Source organism: Venturia canescens, chromosome 2, assembly GCF_019457755.1.
Source record: "Venturia canescens isolate UGA chromosome 2, ASM1945775v1, whole genome shotgun sequence".
Classification (NCBI taxonomy): Eukaryota; Metazoa; Arthropoda; class Insecta; order Hymenoptera; family Ichneumonidae; genus Venturia; species Venturia canescens.
In genome coordinates, this window is record NC_057422.1 from 8392914 (window position 1) to 8415837 (window position 22924).

At 39.9% G+C, this 22924-nt stretch overlaps 2 protein-coding genes across 4 annotated transcripts; one reads left to right on the top strand and one right to left on the bottom strand.

The window, feature by feature from the left end:
* Positions 1 to 95: 95 nt before the first annotated feature.
* Positions 96 to 10384, bottom strand: LOC122406798 (nuclear factor of activated T-cells 5-like). 3 transcript variants are annotated; one of them, XR_006260075.1, is made up of 8 exons: positions 9988 to 10381; positions 9684 to 9880; positions 9141 to 9581; positions 2409 to 8695; positions 1437 to 1562; positions 1164 to 1321; positions 891 to 1012; positions 96 to 793 (listed from the first exon to the last, which is right to left on the bottom strand). XR_006260075.1 is itself a non-coding variant. In XM_043412515.1 (6 exons), the coding sequence occupies exons 1-6, from the start codon at positions 10005 to 10007 to the stop codon at positions 1250 to 1252; spliced, it is 7143 nt and encodes a 2380-aa protein (XP_043268450.1). In that variant the 5' UTR covers positions 10008 to 10381; the 3' UTR covers positions 1088 to 1249. The 3 variants fall into 3 exon arrangements, 2 of the variants coding, with proteins under 2 accessions (XP_043268450.1, XP_043268451.1); XM_043412515.1 differs by lacking the exons at positions 96 to 793; positions 891 to 1012 and having other exon boundaries at positions 1088 to 1321; XM_043412516.1 differs by lacking the exons at positions 96 to 793; positions 891 to 1012; positions 1164 to 1321 and having other exon boundaries at positions 1449 to 1562; positions 2398 to 8695; positions 9988 to 10384.
* Positions 10385 to 10462: 78 nt separating this feature from the next.
* Positions 10463 to 19294, top strand: CenB1A (Centaurin beta 1A). Its single transcript, XM_043412521.1, has 12 exons — positions 10463 to 10779; positions 11008 to 11065; positions 11842 to 11900; positions 12859 to 13032; positions 13493 to 14134; positions 14500 to 14679; positions 14810 to 14916; positions 15038 to 15221; positions 15367 to 16294; positions 16377 to 16476; positions 16613 to 16733; positions 16859 to 19294. The coding sequence occupies exons 1-12, from the start codon at positions 10727 to 10729 to the stop codon at positions 17025 to 17027; spliced, it is 2775 nt and encodes a 924-aa protein (XP_043268456.1). The 5' UTR covers positions 10463 to 10726; the 3' UTR covers positions 17028 to 19294.
* The last annotated feature ends 3630 nt before the right edge of the window (positions 19295 to 22924 follow it).

The following is a 22924-nucleotide window of genomic DNA, read 5'->3' on the forward strand; positions in this document are numbered from 1 at the left end:
GCGTAAGACCTGGGGACTGGGTTCTCCACCTTACGCGTTCAGTTTGATTCGCTTCGATCCCGATACGAAAACGAAAACAAAATGAAGCAAATCTCTTCGGCTTAAATTCCCTTTCCACATCGAATTTATTTCTTAAACTATACGTTATGTTTGTCCGAGTACATTCGAACTTTCCGTAGCGATCTGCGTTCAAATATTTGTTTGTGTACCCGTGCCTGGATACACTCGTACTTGATTCCCTCGCGGTCTGACACGAATAACTGGATATAATACGAACGAGAGGAACGTACAGCTCTTTCATCAATCGGGCTTAATAATCTCTTTCAGACGCACGTCTCTATATCTCGTGTAAACCTATAGATTTATGTGTACACACTACGCATATGAATATCCATGTGTAGACATTTTTACACGATCATAGTACACTTGTTCTGTTCCGAGTGCGTGCGCACTTATTCAACAGATTACGCATTATCGCTTGTCTATCGATGCTGAAATTTCCTCATTCACTATCAAAATGCGACACAACGTTCGAACGAGTTGCTCTAGCACTTTCCATCTCTCTGGCTCGACGAACACTAGCGACGAGCGTTCTAACAGATTAGAAGCAACGAGTAGATTGATTGAATTTTATGACGTGATCTATCCATCGTGACCCTCGGCTCGTCAAGAGGGCCGCAGACATCCAAACTTTCGTCACGCTTCCAAATACGGGGTCGCCTGATATGCGCAAACTTTCGATCGTGACGGTGTTTTGAAACATTTTTTCACTTTTCGTCTCAACCTTTTTTGCCTTAAACAATAAAACGTCATAACCAACCGTCGATCAAAATTCTTTCTCGACCACGAAATAAATTATTCGATATGTCCAGAAGGGAATAAATATTTACCAGAACAATTTTGATCCATTAACTACGTCTTCTTCGAATGTTCTTTTCAGGAAAAAAAACCTTAAAGGCGATGTCGGTAATTGTGGAGGTTGAGTTTTTAGATTTTGAACCACAAATCCAGTCTGCTTTGTAGCCAAAAAATAAAATTTTAGTAGAGAATGAAAATATAATTAATCAAAGTGGCAACGAGAGTCGTGTACGGCGAAATTGTTTTTCATTATTATTAAATAACATATCTAGCTATAATATGTACAAACGTATAAACTTTTTCACCGATAAAACGAAAGTTCCAAACTTTCTTCTTTCAGTTTCATTGTTTTTATCTTTTCGTGCACAATTTATCGACCTTCTCCGTTTCGTCAGGTATTTTTGTAATGGAGTACACCTGGTGGTGGAGCAGTTGGCAAGTCACTAGTAAATTGAGTCGTTTCCTATGTAAACATGAAAGAAAAGCATTTATTAAATCGAATATCGATTACGATCGTTTTTATTTTATCGTCGATGATATTGAAACGAGAAGATAGGAAAATGTTGGGCAGTTCGTACCTGAGGTATGTGGCCAAGCGTGTTATTTACTGCGTAGTTTCCACGCTGAGGATACGTCACAGTAGGATGATTCGATGCTTGGGACAATCCAGAGGGAATTACGTTCGGAGGCTTGTATCCGGATACCTGAAATTATCGAATGACTTTAAATATGAAATGAAAAAAATATATTCATTTTTGGGATCTTGAACGTATCGAACTGAGCTCGTTGCCCGTGGGATTTGAAACAATGGTTGACGGAAATTTACTCTGAATAGAAATTCAGATTGTTCCAGTCATTTGTCCTTACGTAAAATTGTAAAACTTTTTCCCTGTTCATTCTAATTTAAAATAATTGAAAATTTACCACACAGGAAAATATTTAAAAGAATGAAAAAATTGCGAATGAATTCTGCAGCAAATTTTCAAATATTTCTAACCACTCTACTGCATTTTCAGAAATTCATTACTACCAAAAATACATCTCAAGTGTAACGATTCGACGGCTCGAAAATCTCGAGCAACTCCATATCACGGATCGAAATTGTTCAATATTTCATTTCGATAACGAAGCTTGTCCTATGCCAAAAATAAAATAAGTCTGCGCCCACGGAGGCTTGAGGAAGTTAATCAAGGGTACACTCAATCTCGAAAAAAGATAACGAATATTGGAGTACCAAGAAAAACATTCGACACAAGATAAGGTAAATATTCAGAAGTGCAACTTTTCCGAAAAATAGCGGTAGAATTTTTTTTTCGTACGAACTGTTTTCATTGGTCACCACAAATGATATTCTGTCGGGGGAGGCTGACGTTCCCCGTAAAAACCATAAATTATAGGGTTTTGATGTTTTTATTTGAATACTTATAACCTTATATCAGGACACACACACACACACACCTTGTCGGATTTTTGATTATATTTTTTTTGCACAAATTACGCAGTCACCAAACAAACACAAACAAACCCAAACAAACTTACTAAAAAGTTACCTTGTCGTTGATTTCAGGAAAGATGGTGCTGAGATTAAAATTAGTGAGACTAGTTCCCGACGGATGATGGTGTCCAAGAGGAGGATTATTGCTCAAAGTAGTAGCTCTCGGTATGCGATTAGAATTGGTCATTAATCCAACGGAACTGGGGTGGGAATGATTTTGATAGAGGGAATTAGCATGAGGAGGTGTGAGGAAACTCGACGGATGTGAATGATGATGGTGGTGATGATGATGATGAGGATGAGAATGGTAGTCATCGATTTGGGAAGCGACCGACGAGATTGGAAATTCCAAATTGTGCATGCTCGCGTTGTCAGTTTTCCGTTTGCTTTTTTTCGTTGCGGTGGTCGTATAAGAATTGCGTTTTTCGCAATTCTGATTCTTCACGAGGCTGCTGGTAGTGCTGTAATGCTGCTGTTGACTTTTCGAGTTCGTTGGAGCGCTCAAACTCGAGGAAGTGGCGAGCCTCGAACTCGTGACGGTGGAAACAGTCGTGGACGAGAGATTCAACGTTGTTTTCGTCGTCGAGGTTACGTTTGGCAACAAAAACGAGTTGGCTTCGATGAAGTCACTCGGATTGTCGTGCAACGGCATCATGTAACTGGTCGGCGTATTGGATATGCTCGTTATGAAATTAGTTGTCGGATAAATATTGGTATTTGGTGAATACGCGTAGGAAGATGGATTGAAATTTTGATTGACGCTCTGGCCGTAGGCGTTTGGATCGTCGCTCGGATTCGGGAGATAATTGATCGTTGGCATTATCATTTCCGTCGTGCCGATACCCGCTGGATATTTATTTTGAGGATATTCCGATGCGAAAGATTTTATGGTCGAGGCTTGCATTTGCTTCTCAGGATTATTGTTGTCCTGAACACTCGTGTTTCCACCAATGAGAGCCTCCGCGGTGTAGTTGCTTTTGCACTGTCTGTTTCGCCAGTGTACATCGTTTTGCTGAAACTTTTGATTTTGTTGGCTGTTGTTTTGGTGCTGTTGCTGTTGTTGATGATGCTGGTGATAAGTTTGCTCGGGGAACGTATGGGAAGTTGATAATTTTTGTTCCTCCGCGGTAGTCTGTGGGTGCAGTTGATCGACGACGTTCGCGCTCGCTGTTGTTTTTCTCGCGTCGATTTGACGTTTGCCCGTCGTACGAGGGCTGCCGTTGGTGTTCTTGCGTTGCTTTCGGGTATGCGGCTGATGATTCGTTGGAACAGAAGGTTGTTGTTGATTGTGTTGGTGCTGTTGGTGCTGATGATGGTGCTGGTGATGATTGTGGTTGTGGGAATGATGGTTGTGCTGTTGATTCGATTTTTCGGCCTTTTCGTGTTCGACCAGTTGGCTCACTGACAAAAACGATGTGCCCTGAACGCTTTGCTGAGGATTTTGAGTATTTATCATCGTCTGATAGTCCCTGACGACGTGATCTTTGTCCTTGCTCACCGGAGGGGCTTGCGCAATGTCCTTGTTACGAGGGGCCATTTGGCCGAAGAGGAAACTCTGCTTTTCCGAAATGTTTGTACCGAGGGCCAGATCACCAACGAGAGTCGGAAGAGTCGAGGGAACGACGACGTGTTGATCGATCGACTTTTGCATCGCGTTGTGTTCGATTTGAGTATTTTTTGTTGGAGACCAAGAAAAGGCTTGTTCCTCGGGATAAAAGCCACCATCGGGAATTCTCCGTGGATCCGTTTGCAGCGTTGATATATTTGGGAAGCCGTGAGGGGCGGTCACAGTTGCCTCATAATTATTGTAGAATTGGTGATTAGGGGGGGTCTGATTGTAAGAGGTTGCTTGAGTAAAAATGTTGTTCTGACAGAATTCAAGCTCTTTGCCGATCGGTGGTAATATCAAATCGGCTATGTTCGTGCTGTGCTTTATTTCCGGGGTCATCATCCAGTTAACCGGTGGTCTTGCGGGTTGCTGCTGTTGTTGTTGATGTTGTTGTTGTTGTTGTTGTTGTTGCTGCTGTTGCTGTTGCAGTTGCTGTTCGATAGTTTTGCTCTGTTTTGATATCGGCTGTTGTTGCTGCTGTTGCTGTTGCTGCTGCTGCTGCTGTTGCTGTTGAGAGTGTTGCTGTTGTTGACTGAGGTGTTTGACACCGTTGTAAGTGGCAGCGTCGTGGTGCAAAATCGTTGCCTGGCTCTGCGCATGAGGCTGATATTTCAATTGCAAATTCGTATCCTTCTCATCCATGTACTTGTAATTGCTCGAGTTATAAATCTCGCTGTTGCACTTTATCGCCACGTTCGTTTCGGAAATATCGAAATTAGTCTGCGAGTCGTACGTGGGCATCGGATAATTCGACTTTTCTAGCTTTCCACCGACAACAGGCTGAGCCCCCTTGGCACTTGGCTGCTGTTCCAAGCTCGGAAATTCCGTTTGCGTGTAAGCGGAACCCATCGGATATTTGTTCTGCTTGTTTTTTGTCTCTCCAACGTATTTATAATCCGTCGTGGTGTTTCCGTTCTGATTGTGAGAACGAACGATTTTGTGCTCGGTCACGATGGCCTGAGACACTTTAGCTTTGGAGGAATCTTCGAATATTTGAGGCTTCAGACTCTCGCTCATCAATTTTTCTCGGGATTTATCAATGAGCGATGATTCCCCGCTGAATCCTTCGCTCGGCAGCATGTTTCCGTAAGATTCTTTGTGGACTGAAGCGTAAGAGTAGTTTTCACAAGAAGTTTTTGCTTCAGCCTGCTCCACGTGGTCGCTGCCAGTTTCGTAATGCACGTGACTCGGGTTGCTGCTGTTATTTCCGTTTGCGTTGTTGACGCTAGCGCCCCCGAGTGGCGAAAATGTGGTCCACGAGAGAATACTGAAGTTCGAAGAATTGTGAGCAACGGTTGTCGTTGATTTCATCGCATTATCGGAAACGCTCGTGCTCTGGACGTAATTAGAAGTAGCGACGCAAGTCTGTTGCTGCTCCGAGTTCAGTTGGTTCGAGCCATAACGCGGAATCGTCGAATTCGCAAGCAACTGCGATTTGGTGGTCTGCGGCAACGCAGAGTTGGAGGAATTATCGTAAATCGCTTTCTTCGTCTCTTTGCTGTAAGGAACGTAATTCTGAGATTCGTGTCGCTTCGCTTGCTGAAACATCGCGTCCCCGATGACAGAATTGCTTTTGGGATCTTTCGGAAAAGTCAAATAGCTACTGGTTTGTAAGAAATTATCGATTTTCCCATTGTTCAAGCGCGTCAAGGTTTCCTCGCGTTGAGCAACATCTCGGGAAGTCAGTCTGCTCGAATTTTCCGCGTTTCCGCGGTGGCTCGTCGTTTCCTTCGTGCTTTGCGATACGGCGCTCGGATAGCTTTGGAAAACGTTCAAAGTTTCCTTGACTTTAACGTTTTCGTTGGCCCGCGAGGTGACGTAAGTTCGGTCCTGTTGGCTCCCGCCGGTCTCCTGGATCGTTGAACTCTTCGTCGTCCCCTCCGGATAGCCCTGGAATCCTCGATTATCTTTCCCGTGAATGTCGTAACTCTGATAAGTCTCTTTGCTTCTCGGCAAATAATCGTGCTGCAAACTCTGCGATACCGATGGAAATGCGACGTAAGAAGTGATCGGTTCCGTTGGGTTTACGACCGGCTCCTTTCGCCGGTTCGCGTACATCGATTGCACGACCTCTTTCCCAGTCGTGTGAGCTACGTAGGCGCTTTGAACGGCCTGCGATCGCATTATCGACGGATAAGACATCGCTGTATCGAGGCCTGAAATCGTCGTCGCTATCTCTGCGGTGTTCATCGTCGCGGTTTTCAACGTTCCATAATTCGGACGTGATTGCTGCTGCGACGAGCTTGTGAAATTTGTATAAATCGGTACGTAGTCTGGAATCGTCGGATAACGAGCGTTCGACTCGTACTTTGACGAATCGCTCGTGCAGTTCGAAGAAACGATTGTTCGATTGGGATTCGTCTCTTCGTACTTCGATACGAGAGGAACGTTATCCGTTTCGTTGTCACATTTCCGAACGGAATTCCCACATTTCCCTGAAGGCTGACTCGCCAGCGTCGAATCCGGGGCCATGGGGTTCGTGACTGCGCGAGAATTCTCGCCGATCGTTGTCGACTGAATTTCAGCGTTCGTCGTACTGACGCTCTCGCTCGGTCTAACGACGCTCGGCAGCGTTACGAAATTTTCACTTGCGACCAGAGTCGGCTCGGGATATTGTACGACCTTGTACAACGGCTCCTTGAGCGTCTCGTTCGTCACTATTTTCGGCAAGGTTTTTGGTACTTCGTTAGATCTGTTGTTAGTTTTGATCGGTTCTTGGATGCTTTTGTCGACAGGAATCGTCGACGTTGGAGGAGAATCGTTCTTCACTTTAAAACTGTTCGGTTCTATGGCACCGATCTGCAAAAGCATCGGCGGCGTTTGGCTGTGGTACTTCAAATCTTCTTTCATCTCTTCCTCGAGCACTTCTGTTTTACCGTTTAACGAAGAGACCAATGGGAACGCCATTAAGAATGCTGCCGTTGGCGATATTGACTCGGGATTGTGAGAACTCGAGGGGACCTGAAGGGAGGCGAACAAATCGTTGGACAAATCGGAGTGCAAACCGTCCGCGCGATTGTTTCCAATTGGGACGAACGAATTCACCGAATTGTAACTCAACGACTTCAACGCATCTTCCTTCCCCCGATTGTCGTTCATTCTCGCCTCCTCGACGATTCCTTCTTCCTCCGCGTTCGTCAATACCGACGTTGAAACGCTTGTGCTCAGAGCTTCGATAGAAGCTCCACAAACTTCCGGTTTCATCGTCGTTGTCGTGTTCGTATCGAGATTTAAAATGATCTTTGTACTCTCAACGATACTGTTCTCGTCCACTTTCGGTTCTGCGTCCGCCGTTGCTCGCAGAAGATTGTCAAAACGAGTTCCAAGATCGCACTCTTCTTTCTCCTTCTCAGGCACGACAGCAATTTCGACGATCGCAGTCTTATTCACTTCCGGAAGTTCCGTCGTTTCAGGGGCTTCCATGTCGGCGCATCTTTTCGAAGCTCTTCCAATTTCCGCAGCTGGCTTCGCAGTCTCCGTTTCTTTAGGTATTTTTTCATCAGACTTTGTCGACCATCCGTTCGAAACTTTCGGGTCGTAAGGCCCGCAGCCGAGCGTTGGATCTTCAGAAATCTTTGAAACACTTTCCGTTTCCGCGGAATTTTTATTACTCGTGTCAGATGTTTCAGGCTGTGAAATATTTTGGATTTCGGTTTCTGGAAGCTCCGGATTTTCCTGATTCTCAAGTGATTTGTTCAGAGAACTTTGAGGCTTTTTCAAGTCTTCGGAAATACGATCTTCGACATTTTTCTTCGTCTTTTCACTAAATTCGTCAGCGTTCTTGCACACTTTCTCACAAACTATTGTTACGCCCTCTGTCGATTTAGAATTCTCCGGGGAATTAGTAATTTTTGGTATTTTTAATTGTGGACTTTCCAACGAGGATGCTTCTTCCGTAGTCTTTCTCTTATTTTCGTTAATCACCGAATTCCCCGTCGTAGCGGGGCTCGACGCTTCCGGAAGTTTGGCAATGTCCTCTTGACTGCTTCCTGCCTCATTCAGACTTGTATTTTGGTTGTGAACTTCTTTGATTTCCGGATCGAGATTTTCCCGCACTTTCTGTACTTTTTTGCCTTTGACTGTTTTTTTAGTTTTTCTCGAACCCGGATTATCGGAATTTTCGATTAATTTAGTCAACGCCGGTTCTCGATGAATAGCTGGAATGGGAACTTTGTACGTCATCGTTGTCGTTGTGATTTCTTTGCCCTTCGGTAAAATAACCTTTCGGCCAGCAACTTTCGAAGCTTCAACTATGTTTTTCATGCTCCAGTCCCGCGAATTTACTCCTAAACTTGTTTGAACACCAGATACGCCGTTCAGAGTGACTTTTTGGACCGCCTTCATCAATGTTTCATTGCGTACTGGCAAAACTGAATTTTGTACGCGATTAGTGAGCGATTGCATTACGATCATTTGATTCTGCTGTGCGTTACCCAAAATTATTGGGTTTGACGATTGAGCTTGGGCACTCACGAGTATATTTGGCGTTAAAGATGTTATGGGGGTTACCAGAGGAACTATTTTGCCCGCGGACCAGATCAGCGTGCCTGGCAACAAATTCGCAATCGACTGGCTCTGCGACGATGTTGCGTGGATTTTTTTCTTCTTCAACTTCGGATCGATCATTTTTCCTTTTCTTTTGACCTTTTTTCGCGACTCCATCTTTCGGATTCTCTTTCCAGGTTTCGGTACTGTCCCTTCCAGTTGAGGGCACACATAGTTCTGGGAGGGTGCTGCAATAACGAGTGATATTTATTTTATTGTTTGTGGAGCTCTATCGTTGCTTGAGCTGAAAATTGAATATTCAAACGCGTAATGTTCAAACAAGCTGATCGAAAGAAAATCTAATGGGCATCAGGTGGAAACTTTAACTTTTGAGTTTTAATAAAAATCATAAAATATTATTTAAATAGTGACTAATTCAATAATTTTGCCAAAATCATTTTATTGACGATTCTAACTTTGCTGAGATCCTCCAAAGACCGTTTTTCCCTTATTTCGTGGTGTGGAAAAGAAAGTGTTTGAGAAATGTTTCGTGAACCGTGTTTTGAGAAATTTCTAAGAATTTTTTTGGAAAGTAACTACAAAAGCTCTGAAATTTCCTCGTGTGGTAAACTTCAAGGAGAACCACATCTCTTTTCATATGTCAGAAGTTTATAACTGAGTGATTAGCTGTACCTGTAATATTTCGACCTGCGCTAGAATTGGGAGTTTCGTTTGATGCACCAGCACCAGCATCGTGAGTCTCACAGTTTTCATTAATACTACTATTTACATGATTCTCTCGATCTTCTATGAGACCGAGTTCAAGGGTTTCCTTGATATCAGAAACTTTTTTGGGCGCATCGTTGACAAGAGCAACGATTTTTTGCTTCGAAGGCACTTTGTATCCTGTCTGTTTGCTCTTTCGTTTGTCAGGTTTTTTACGCTCCGGCAATCTGTCAACATATTTCTCGCTCTCTTCGACATTTATTTTGTTTGACCATTTGAGAGGAGAGATTTTTTCCAATGCCGGTTCAGCAGGAACCGTTATACCAGCATCTCGTAGCAGAGCAGAAAGGAGTTGAGTTCGTGAGAATAATTGAGTGACCAATTTTTTCAAACGGGTCAGTTCTTCCTCTGTAAAAACAAATTCAGTATATGTATTCCAGTGTTACAACCAATCGTATTGTATGAAAATTGATAAATTTTTAGATTAAGAATTCTTGGAACAAAACTTACTGTGAGCTTCTCCGGCATGAGCGCCGAACAATTCGTCGGTTCGATTGTTTAATTCTTTTATATACTTGGAAGCATGGATAAGTATGTCGACTTTGTTTCTTTTGCGTCCTTCCTGTTGAGGCGGTAAAAGATCTGACAGGGTTTTGAAGTATGTGTTCATACGATTTCGTCTGTCTCGTTCCCATGTTTTGGCATTTCTACAAAAATATTTACAAACATGCGTTTTAAAAATAAGTTTATTCGGAAAATTTAGCTTGTGTGTGTATACGGCAAAAACGGCGAAAGCAATCATTAGCATTCTTACGTCTTTTCTTTACGGGGCATTATTTAATCCTTCGACATTATTTATCGAATCACTAACGAACCATGAGACATCCGAGTGATCTAGTATCGTCGAAATCATTTCGTCAATTTGTCAGTTAAAGACGTTTTTATTATTATACTTTCGAACAAACAGTTATTAATTTTATTTGACATTTTGCAAACTCGCGTTATCGCAAAATCTACTATTCGTAAATTATTTCCACTCGATTCACTTATTATTAACGTTCTCGCATTAATGTCACTTCATTTGTTCACGAAGATTCAACTACTTATATATTTATTTGTTCAATAAAAGAACGTTTTAATAACTACAAATTGTTGAGTATTATTGCAAAAACCGTCGTCTCAGCTGGTCCTCTTTTTGACAGTTATAGGACTTTAATTTGTCGTCCATTTTCAAATTGGCAATACTGGTGCATCAAGAATTTTAGTCTCGTTCGGTTGGCGTCAGTGGAGCGCGAGTCATTCGTTAATTCGTTGACTTCACATCCGTGAGTTTTTGACAGCAAAGTAGAGTGCGTTTGTGTGTATATCATTGTTTTTTTTCCGTTAAAAAGCGTAACACAAGAGAACTCGATGTTCGTTTTTTCCTTTCTGTATTTTGTATTTTTTTACACGTGTTGCATTTAAATTTATAAAACGTCGATATTCCCATACGTATTCAAAGTACGAAAGAAAAACATTTTCTTTAGGCGTAAGCCACGAAATATTGTGCAAATATGAAGACTCTAATTGAGTTTGACGAGTGCCTTCGTGATACTCCGAAATTTCGGTGAGCTGTTTGCAAACTTTCTAATTTTCACGCGCTATTGTTTAACACTGGTTGTTTCAATTGACTCTTGACGATTGGACTTTCGTCGCAATTTAAAAACATTTCAACGAGTATTGCAAAATATCGAACAACATTGCACTTATTTTCAGCATCTTGAAAAAATCTTTTTAAAATCTCTCCTTTATATTTTGCATTTCTTCGAGCATTGAATACATCATTTTTTGACAGATCTTGCGTTGAAGAAGTTGAAGGAAACATAGACCAGCTGGAGCAAAAACTGGATAAGGTGAATAATCCAAGAACTTTATGTTTTTTTCTGCACTTGCTGACTCAATTATTGCTAATTGGAAATTTCAATTGGCAGTAGTTGTAGCCCTATTCGCAGCATGGAAAACCATCAAAGCATAATTCAGTATAATTAACAGAATGCATTGAGCTGAAAATTGAAATAATTCAATGGGATTAAAATCGAAACATTCACTGATAGAATTTTTAATTAAGCTGAAAATCAAACATTATCCACATAGTAGGTTTTCCATGCTTTTTTTTTATTTTCACTAATGAAAACCAAAGCTATGATCAAATGTTATACATAATCTGAATTAGTTTTTTCAAACATCTTCAGAAAATAATTAAAATTGTAAACTATCCTCAAATCTGTTGTTTTTTAAAATTATTTTTGGAGTTTCAATTGAACTCTTCAATTTGAAAGCTATACGAATATTCACTGGAAGTAAACGCAACGTATTGAAATCCTAAAAAGAATAAAATGTCTATTCGAGTCTCTTTTGACACACTGGGAAGGCTGGCCAAGTTTTATGCACAGATAAATAACTTGTGTACACCAAAAATCAAGAATTCTTTTGAGTGTATTTTAAGATGCACTATGTTTTATTTGTATCACAACTTCATGATTTGAAATAATAGTAAATTGTATTCTGGATGAAACCGGAAAAAGTGTTGAAATTGAATTTTGAAGAAAGAAATATTTTGTCATCCTTGTCATTACATTTCAAAGACTTTCATTTCTACCTCCTATTAATCTTCTTTTCCCAACCTCAGGTATTGAAGAACTGCAACTCAATGATTGATGCTGGAAAAAACTTTGTGGGACAACAAAGGTAAGATTATTTGATATTTTGTTTTATACCAACAATGGTGTTATAGAAAGGTGTTTAATTCAATAGAGGAAAAATACTTTCTGAAAAGATTGTGAATTTTCGGAAATGAATTTACAGCATGCAATTGCAGGATATTCATGGTTTTTGTATAATGTTAATTAAATATAATAACTGTGAGAAGAGAAACACGACGTTCGTGCATGTGTGTGGGTAAAATTACTGGTGTGAGCTGGTATGACTCATGCAGTCTTCTCGCATTGTCCACACAATCAGGCCTCATAATTTCTGCTTTACCACACACCGCTACACCACTTGTATTGTGTATGATTGATGGAGAAGTTGGAATAAAAAAAATAGAGAAAAAACTTACGATTATCCAGTTTTTTCACAAGAGTTTTTGTACGAACGTTTATAAAAACAGAACAAACGGAACATTGACCTTGTGAAATTGATACAACGAATTAATATCAGTGCTGCTGAATAAATTTGCATCATTATTAGGAAAAGCAGATTTCAATATGCATTTAATATTACAGGGAAAATAACAGTCTCAACTAATACCGTTCAATCTGCTCACATCACGAGATTTTCAACAGTCGGAAATCACATTTTTTATTCACTGATTTGAGAAAATAAAAAATTTCTGATATGAAAAATGATTATTTCAAATATTTGACGAAACTGTCGACTGGCCTATAATATTGTTCAATATGAATTATTTTTGTTAAAATTTGTAAAATATGAAAAGGGTAGAAGAAAAATTGAAGAATTTCCATCGGTTCGTGGACTATATTTTTCAAAATACTCTTAAATAATTTATGAAATTTACCAAAACTCTGAATTAGGATTTGGAGAGTTCTTCAATTTTCCATTGCATCCTGTCACAATTCATGATTGTTCGAACCACCTATGAATTTACAAAACATGATTTTGACATAATCTGAATAAATTTTCACAGCCAATTCACAAACAGTTTGTGGGAGTTGTCTCTATACTTCAACGATGATCCGGAAATAATGGCCTTTCTGAACAAACTGATTCACGCCTTGCAAGAAATGAACAAATTTCACACAATCTTACTAGATCAAGCTTCTCGAACTGTCGTTAAAGATCTGAGTTCATTCATCAAAAGGTGAGTTTGAGTATTCTCGTAGCAGGCAATTAAAAAATGATATAATTCGTGTTTCATGGTATTGATAAGATTTCCGGTGTAACCGGATCGTAATCCTGAATATAAAAAAAACCTATGTATTGAAGATATACCGATAAGAGGCGAGATAAGAAGCTGATTTATTTCATTCAAACGTCGTTTGTTCTGTACGAAACATTTGCTCTTGAAGTATGGTTTTAAACGTCGCGGAATCAAATCAGATTATTAAAATACAAAAAAAAGCTTTACAACGAATAAAAACCATCGTGATGATTGTAATGAAAATATTTCTTCCCAACCAGTCTGACTGAGCTCGCAATTGATCGTTAGTGAATAGCAAAATTGATTAATAAACTGCAGTGAAAAAACTTCGAATTTTGAAAATCGTTACAGTAAATTCGAGATCGAATATTGAGAATAATATAATTTTTTTTTGTCACAGTGACATCAAACGAGTCAAGGAGTCGCGACACTATTTCGAGAAAATATCAGCCGACTTGGACGTGGCGTTGAACAGAAATTCTCAAGTGCCAAAATCGAGGCCAGCTGAATATGAGGAAACGTCAAATATATTGTCAGCAACGAGATCGTGTTTTCGTCATACTGCATTGGATTATATTCATGCCCTTACGATGTTACAAGCTCGTAGACGTCACGAGATACTCGGCACATTGTTGAGTTATATGCACGCCTGTTTCACGTATTATCATCAGGGAAGTGATCTAGCACAGGACCTCGATCCATTTTTGAAAGACCTCAGCGATGATTTGATTAAAATGCGCGGTGATTCGTCGAAGCTTGAAAAAGAAATGGAAAATCGGCATATTCATGTTACCAGCAGAGATTTGATAATTCCAGTCTCGAGCAATACGAGAATGGAAGGTTACTTGTTCAAGCGAACGAGCAACGCTTTCAAAACCTGGAACAGGCGATGGTTCTGTCTGAAGGATCATCAATTAGTCTACAGAAAACGTACTGGCGAAGAGGATTACACAATCATGGAAGAAGATTTACGTTTGTGTACGGTCAAACCCGTCGTCGATTGTGACAGACGTAATTGCTTCGAAGTTTTGAGCCCCACGAAGTAAGCAATGTTATCACTCCAGTTTTTATCTCTTAAATTTCTAATCGCCTTCCATTAAGTCCTCGCATATGCTGGGTCAACCAGGAATTTTCTTCCGTTATAAATTCGGTAATCAACAGGGTATCATTAATTTTTGAATACATCGATGGTTTTTTTAATTTAAAAAAAATGAATGAATACCAATTCGAACCGAATCCATTGACACGAATGATTTTCTCTGTTATAATTCGGATGAGAAGAAAAAATAGAGGGAGATTTCTCTGTTTAAACGTAGTCAATTACGAAAATCAGCTTTCGTGTTCAATTCATGCTTTCGTGGAACTCTCACGCTTTGCATTATTAACACAATAAATTTTTATGCTCAGGAGTCATATGCTACAAGCCGACAGCGAAGAAATGTATCTTGCTTGGGTAACAGCAATGCAACAAGCCATAGGAGCGGCGATTCAGAGAGGTATGAGCACGAGTTCAAATGCCCAAGTACTTCAGCTGCAAAATCGTGACAGTAAAGGGCCTCTGAGGCCACCACCAAAACCGAAATCTAGGTACGGTCAGAAGCGGATTTTTCGAAAAAGTATTATTGCTCTTCGTGGCTTAAAAACCGGGAAATTTTTCTCGATATTTTCTCGCTCATTTCGTTATTTAATTCGATAAAATTCGCTTGTTTCGTTTTAGAGTTTGGGAACAATTACTAAAAATACCAGGAAACGATTCCTGCTGCGATTGTGGCAGTCCGAACCCTCGATGGGCGAGCATCAATTTGGGCATCACGCTGTGTATCGGTATGTTACAAAAATCATTTGGCAAGAATATATCAAGAAAAACGAATATTTTGATCGAAAAGGTGTAAAAGTCAATTTTATTGACTTAGCAACGTAAACAATTTCAATGACGCCTTTACAGAATGTTCGGGTGTGCATAGAAGTCTTGGAGTTCACTACAGCAAGGTTCGGTCTCTGACACTCGACGATTGGGAGCCGGAGATATTAAAAGTTATGGCAGAATTAGGAAACACTGTGGTCAATAATGTTTACGAAGCTGTGGCAATACCACCGGAAATGACGAAAGCGACGCCGAAATGCAAGGGGTAAACGAAAAAAATTTGAGGTTTTTTTTTACACGAATTTCTTGCGAGGAGGTTGTTGTACGGTTTTTTTTCGTTTCGGAGCGATATTGAGTGAGACATCGAGCTGACATATGGACGAAAAGTAATGAAAGTATCAAACTTACAGAAATATTCGAGAGGCTTGGATCAAAGCGAAATACGTCGATCGTAAATTCGTGAAACCCTTGACGAATATGGCGACGAGTCAGCATTCGAGTCGAGAGATGCAAAGATTTCGAAAATGGAGCGTGCGAAAATTACGTCGAAGGCCTCGAAGTCACGATAAATTTGATGGATCGAATCGTAACAAGTCGTCAACATTGACATCGGTTAAGGAAAATCAGCTTTCAATGAGTTCGGACGACAGTAAGGAGTTGTCGTTCGATATTCCTGGCAAGGGTGATAGAGGCAAGAAGTTTGACAGAAGTTCGATGAGCTCGGAAGACAGCGCGATATTAGATCTGAAAAATGAGTCGACTTTGTACGACAAGATAATGCCGAATTTGGAAAATTCGACGAACGACAATAGAAAGAATCAAACTAAACGAATGAATTCAGAGACTGAAGCATCGAGTGGAAATATGACGAGCAACGACTCCTTGGAAACGCCTAATAAGAGTTCTATCACTGAGAGCGATTCCTCGACAGCTCAAAATTTGACGAAAGATACAACTACGAAAGGAGAAACTCGTTTGGAGGCCGAACTGTCAAATGAAACGTGCGACTCTTCGGAAAATAAAGATTCCGGTACGGAAAAACAAACGGGAGAGAAGACACTCGAATCTGATGTTTTACTTTTTGGCTGTGACCTGCCGAAACCAATGATCGAAGGCAGCCTCGAACTCAGCTCCGATCAAGACTCCACTGCTGGTGAAGACGAAGAATTCGCTGACGAAGAAGACATTGAAAATTTACATCCTGATATGCTCCTTTACAAAGCTGCTGCTGCTCATAATCTTCCAGTAATGTGCGTTGCTCTGGCAGCGGGTGCCGATAAAATGTGGTCCAATATCAATGACCGAGGACGTAACGCTATGCATCAGGCTATAATAAGCGTGAGTTACTATATTAAAGAGTGATTCATCCAAAGTGGATGAATCGTCGTCTTTCAAGTTTCAATAATGATTGTTTTTACAGGGTTCTGTCATGTCTTGCGAATATTTACTCCTGAACGGTGCGAGAATAAATTGCCAGGATTCGGAAGGAAAAACACCACTTTATTTGGCTACGGAATTAGGTAAATTATTTTCTGGCGTATAAAAAATGATAAAAAATCAGTTGACATGGGAAGGCAAAGCCAAGAGCGCAGACTCGTACTCACACAGTCGCGGTCGAGAAACGGTTACTAAGCTTGTTCCGGGGATTTATTACAGGTCACACGGCACAAGTATGTCTATTGTTGAAACATCGTGCTGATCAGCACATAGAGGACGAAAGCGGTGTGAAGCCTTTGTCTATCGCTGTAAAAGAAGCGAACGCAGACATCGTTACGCTGTAAGAAATTTTCCATTTTGACATCATACGCAAAACATTGAAATACAAATTTCAAGCTCGAAGTCATGGATTTCCAATTGTGAAACTGAAAATATTAAAATATGATGTAATTACACGGATTTCAGACTGCGATTGGGCCTCCTAAACGAACAAATGAAGGATTCTGAGATCGGTGTAACCGGGGACGAAACGTTCAACGACGTCGTTCGAGACTTTAGCCAATTGGCTTGTTCTCATCCCGAAAGATTGCAGCGACGAAACGAATCCAGTAGTTTGAACAACGCGACCGAATGATATTATAAAAACGGCCTATTTTTTGGTTTTCGTAAACTGGGGGAAAAGATGAGTAACGGTACTCTACGATTTTAAATATTTGTCTTATAAGTATCATTATAATGTTTTGAGAGATCGTTAATGTTGCCAAATTGCCTCGAAAAGAGTGACGTTGTACGTCAAGCATTTTGTACGAAATGCGTTGTTATAATCTCATTTAAAAGAAAAGAAATTTTGTAGACAATTGTTTTGTGACGAAACGATTTTCCCAGTGAATGGCGATGCTTGCCATTCGATATTTAGTACTAAATAGTTGCGTCGATGTTGCGAGAAACAAATATTCGAACATTTATTTCATTTCGATAATATTGCAAACGCTTAGAATAGTTCAGCCTGTAATGTGAGGCTGTTTTCGAAAAATATTTAGCTTTATCATGTACTTTCAAAAGTGTTGTTCGTTACCGGACTGTGATTCAACTGTAACGAAGATAAACTATGTGGTTGACGATAAGCGAATAAACCACAGAGTATTATTACTTTCGTACTCGTCTGTCGCAAAGTAATTTTCAAATAGGACCATAATTATGATCATTCCAAAAAACCAAAACATTTCAAACGGTACTAAAACGATCGAAATTCAACGATGAATTAATATCATGAAAACAAGACGTGGAACGTCAACTTTTTACCATTTTATGTAAATGTTAGTTTATTCGCTGCAAGTTGTAATCGAATCTACAAAGATTGATCCATTGTTGCCAAATTTTATAGATATTCGTGCATGCATTATATTTAAACTATAATAAATGGTGAATCTTATACATTATCAAAGCCGAACTTAATCGTGTTATAAGGAAATTCGATCTCGTACACAGACAAAAAATAAGCGTACCACCGATGCTTATCTTCGACCACCCAAATTTCGCGAACATGACATAGCCGCATGAGTATTTTTTCAATTGTGTTGAGAATATTTTCACCCTTGTTCATTATTTTCAACTTTCGTTCGATTGAAATTTCTTCCTGACACAAAGAGTCCTCGACATGTATTTACCGATTCGTTTATTTATTACGTAATGTAAATAATCATTTTTCTATCACATCCTATGAACGAAACGCAACAAATAATTATGTGACTGATGAAATATGAAATATTTTATTGGCCTGACGAATTCTCATCTCTTTGATTTGGCTTACCGGGAGAGCTGTCAAAACGGAAGTGACATTTTTTAATATTCAATTTCGGCTGGAACATGAGAATCGAAATGTTTATGTTTCTCAAGAGAAACAATTGGAAGAGAATTTTCGAACAATAATTTTGAATGATTATTTTCAAGCAAATTCGTCGAATGATTTTCGGAGTTGCGAAATCCTAAAAAAGATTTCTGCTCCGAAATTTTATCAACGGATATCCGTATAGCTTTTTTAAAAATTGCAACCAACTCATCAATAACATCATCGTTGTAGCTCGTTCGAACGTAGTCTAGGACGAGACTCCGAATCGGAAAACTGATCGTGGCACGAGTAATTTTCTAGAAATTCTCTAACTTAAACTGATCTTCCGATCTCTCAATTTTCTACACTTTTACATGTTTCGTCGAAAACTGAAGTGCTCTTTCCATTCGAAATACGAAACCTTTGAGCTAAGCTCATCCTGTGTGTTTCTCGTGTTTGTGTTTTAAATAATACAACGTATCGCATAAGTGCGTAGTTTATTAAAAGAAAAAATCTCTGGTGTTTGGAGAATTGTTTATCGTAGTAGATAAATGTAATGCTGTAAGTGTGCATGAGTGTGGTGCGTCGGTGTATATAACTTGTATCATTGACACAAATTTCTCATTCGACTTATCTTTGTATGTTTTATTTCACATTTAGCGTTATAGTTTGTACTTATATATGTCTAATACGAATATCGTCGATGAAACTTTGACAGTTTAACGTTCGTCATCAGCGACGAGTATTCACACGTATAAACGTCAATTAACATGCATTAATATCGTTGGTTGAGTGTTCTTACGACGTTCCAGTGTCGAGCATGTTTACGATAATCTGCGGGTAAAAAGAATTGCAGGGAAACTCGACAGAAGCATCGGGGTTCTTTTGATTATTATTTTTTTTTCATTTTTTCATTATGTTACCGATTTTTGTAGACACGGAAATGGGAATTGCAGTTATCGAGTAGGCGGATGAAACAAATTGTTGTTATATGTATCGAACAATCTTGTATAAAACATTCATGCCATATAAACGTGTATTTAGCGTGAGTTTAAGAAATCTTTTTCAACAAATTTTCAAGGTTTTTCAGTTTCTTTTCAAAACGAATCTCATTGGAATTGCTGATGGAGAAAAGCCACGTAAGAGACAACAATTTGAAGGTGCGTGTTCGGCTGATCCCATCATCGCGCTGTTAGGTCCAAAGTCCGCAACATGATAAATCGCAGCGTCAACATTTGCGTGTAAGTTGATTGATTGGAGCAAACGCATTGACGCATTGCGTATACCAGAGCAATTTATAAGATGCGTCGATTAAAATTCTCGGGTCAATATCCTGGTGGTCAGAGAACGCGACAGGGTCATCATCATCGTCGTGCTTTGTACATTTATTGGTCTCGTCGCTAGATTTTTCGTTCTAATCGTCACCAAGTCGTAGCGGCTAATCTCGAACGAAATTTGTGGAAAAAATATTTTTGTTTTTCAAATTTAATGAGTTTTTTTTTCATTTATTATTATTATTTATTTTTTATCAGACGGATTCTTTTTTCACAGCGTTGTAAAATCTCTCGTTTCGTGTCGTGTACACAAAAATGAACAAATTCGTTTAGTTTTTTGAAGTATATTTACAAATATATTCCTATCGAAATACGACATTTATTCGAGGTTTTCAAGGTAACTGATTTCCTGTAGATTTTTTCCTGATTGGATTTTCTACTCGGCAACATCATCGTAACTATAAAACAAAATGTTTTGAAGCTGCTATCAGGGATTACGGGGGGTCGTAAACGTGAGTTGTTATCCTATTGGAATAATCTGTAAATCTTATTTATACAAAGATAGAAAAGAAGCGGTTCGCAAGTTTTGTAATCTCGTTACTGGAATCTCATTTTCTCAATCGCAATCTAAACTTCAAAAGTAGAAAAAACCAGGAAATTGACGGGCTGAAAGATGGGCATGGAATCGACTGAGAGATTTTTCAAAATGGGTATAAAATGTCATGCGAAAAGATTTTTTCTTGAGTGAAATAAACTATCGCTTAAAGGAGCATCGTCGCGCGAGAAAAAGAAGATTTTCTTCATTGAAATTAAAGCACTCTTTTCGCCTTTGGTGAGCCTGCAAAGGAAATTTTTTTCTACGAATAGTTGACGCGCAGAAGCAAATAAATACGACCGGAAATTTTATCCTCAAAGAAACGTCTCGCTCGTCAGTTTCTCCCGAGTTCTACGCACCGATAACAACTGGCCAATGATCGGCTCGAACGTTCTTCAATTTTTCGTATTTTTCCTTCCCTCCGCAACAATTTATTGGAGATAACTCGAAGCGTTATTTATCAACAGCCATACCACGAAATGTTTCAATACTCGTTTCAACAGATGCTACGAAAACGGATGCAAACAAATTTATAACATTCACTTGGCCTGGTGGCGGGGGACGACGCAATTCATTAACGTCACACAGCGAAAACGATGGAACGCCCAGCGAGAAAAATACGCTCTCTCATGAATCTCTAACATTGCGATTGCATTGTTGATCACTGTAATTGTGTTTTCAATCGGTTTATCACTCGAAAATTACGCACGTCGAAGGATTTTGAAATTTCAGTCGAATTCGCATCAAGATACACTGACAAAACTCATCGAATTACAAACTCTTATCGTACTAGCGCGAATGAAATTCTGCTGTGTACCATAGTAAATTTTTAAACACTTTGACGGATCATCGATGCTCGTGTTCGAGCTCCTCAAATTTGACTATGATCAACTGTAAATTTCGATTGTGAAAAGAGTACTAATCGTAGCAAAACGGCATTAATAATACTGCTTAACAGTTCATCATCGAGTCAATATAAATTTTACAACGTTTCCTCGGTGAACTACGCAGGAAAAAAGCACAGATTAAACCTTTGTCAAAGGAAAAAATGCAATTTAAAGGTTTTTATTCGGAATTTACTGGGAAAATTACAATGTTTTTGGTAAAAACCTCCAAAACGGGCGACACAGAACCCTAAAATTGTGGTATCATGGTCATTTTTCCAATTTTTTTCCCTCCCTATAAATATTAAAGCGCGAATGAAATTCTGCCATGTGCCATAGTGAATTTTCAAACATTTCGGTGGATCGGCGATCCTCGTATTCGAGCTCTTGGAATTTGACTATGCTTAGCTGTAAAATAAGCAATTGAGAGATTTGAATTTGGAAACGACACGAAAATTACGACGTTTGTGGTAAAAACCTCGAAAAAAGGCGATATAGAAGCCTGACACGCAACGGCGGCATAGTAATTCTTACTATTTATTTCTCCACGCCTTCGCATGAAAATGGAAAGTGTTCTCGTGAGAAAAAACCATTTGCACGCTTTCCCAAAGCTCATTTTGAGAAAGCGAATTTCGTTTAGAGCCCAAAACAAAAGGAACAACGACGACAAAAGTTAAAAATATCGTACGTCGACAGAGCGGGGAGTATAAAAGTTGGCGGGTTGTAAATGGTAGTACGTGGCAAAGAAGAGAATGAGCGGCACGCAGTCTAGGCCTAGGCATACCTATCCATCTTCTCGAGGCTTCTTACACACGCACCAGCGTGATTATTTGCTTCGTAGTGATGGGCTCGAGTGTAGAACCGTTGGAACAACGTACGAAACTTTATTTCGTCTAGAATGAAATATAATTCAAGAGCCAATATGATCGGTGGGCAGTGCTCCGACGATCCGCACGGTTGTGCATCAGCCTTCGGCGAGGTCGGTACTTGGTTGGGTGACCGTTTCTCCATGGAGCGATGGGTTGCGGACTAGGAATCGGCGAAGAACGTCGGACACGAAATATATTTTCAAGGCTTTGCAATCGAAACGATGAATTCACGAGTCAGCCTGAAGTGTGCCAGGGCGATTTGGTGGAAAGTTTGGAAAGTTCGTCAGAAGGGTCGAATCGAGTTAGAAATAAAAATCCCCTTGGAATCATTCAATTGAATATTCAAGCCCGCAGAATCGTAGTTATAATAGTTTCTGAATGATTTTTCGCATTCGATGTGAGTCGAGTCGAACTGATGCAATGATCTCGTGAAAAAATATCACGAGAATGGTACACACGAGCAGTAAAGCTTGCCGAACACGATTCGCATTAGTTAGCAGGCTCGTAAATACATAAATTGCTTTTTGAGCCCAAACCCGTCGTGGTTTAAAACGTGAATACCCTTTTACGACTCACTGGGAGAATTTCAGTCGTATACTCGCGATTTTATGTTCAGGATCACCTTCGACATATGTGTGTATTCATTAGTGTGTGGAGGGCGGAAGAGAATAGCGTGAAGCTGATGGAACGAGAGAAGAGGGAAGGCTCGGAGCGTGTTTTCACTTCATTTTTCGTCCGTTCGTACGTTTGAGACGAGAAAAAATGTAGGAAACGATGAGAAAATGTGCGACGATACCCGAGCATCGCGATTTCACTCAGTCTTTGCAACGACATATCGATTGCCTGACGGATGCTCGTTCGCTCCACTGGCGATATTCCGCGTGAAATTAAAAGAGGGAATCCGATGCGAAGGTATTCGAAAGATCGAAGGCTGCACCCGCGGCCCTGTAACAAAAAATCGATTTCCACAGGCATGAGATGGAGGAGAAAGTCGGTCCTCAAGCCGTTACGCGTCTCCAGAGGCTCCACGGTTCTGCCAACTATTGAAATCACACCCGACGTCTCCTGTACAGGAAGGCAA

Bases quoted from the DNA above. Each gene is read 5' to 3' on its own strand.
- CenB1A (XM_043412521.1), top strand. From the start codon at position 10,727: ATGAAGACTCTAATTGAGTTTGACGAGTGCCTTCGTGATACTCCGAAA. The intron at 11,901-12,858 runs GTAAGATTATTT...AAATTTTCACAG, and splicing joins AACTTTGTGGGACAACAAAG to CCAATTCACAAACAGTTTGT. The intron at 16,477-16,612 runs GTAAATTATTTT...GATTTATTACAG, and splicing joins TTATTTGGCTACGGAATTAG to GTCACACGGCACAAGTATGT.
- LOC122406798 (XM_043412515.1), bottom strand. From the start codon at position 10,007: ATGCCCCGTAAAGAAAAGAC. The intron at 1,563-2,408 runs GTAACTTTTTAG...CGATAATTTCAG, and splicing joins TTCCTGAAATCAACGACAAG to GTATCCGGATACAAGCCTCC. The intron at 1,322-1,436 runs GTACGAACTGCC...ATGTTTACATAG, and splicing joins CGCTTGGCCACATACCTCAG to GAAACGACTCAATTTACTAG.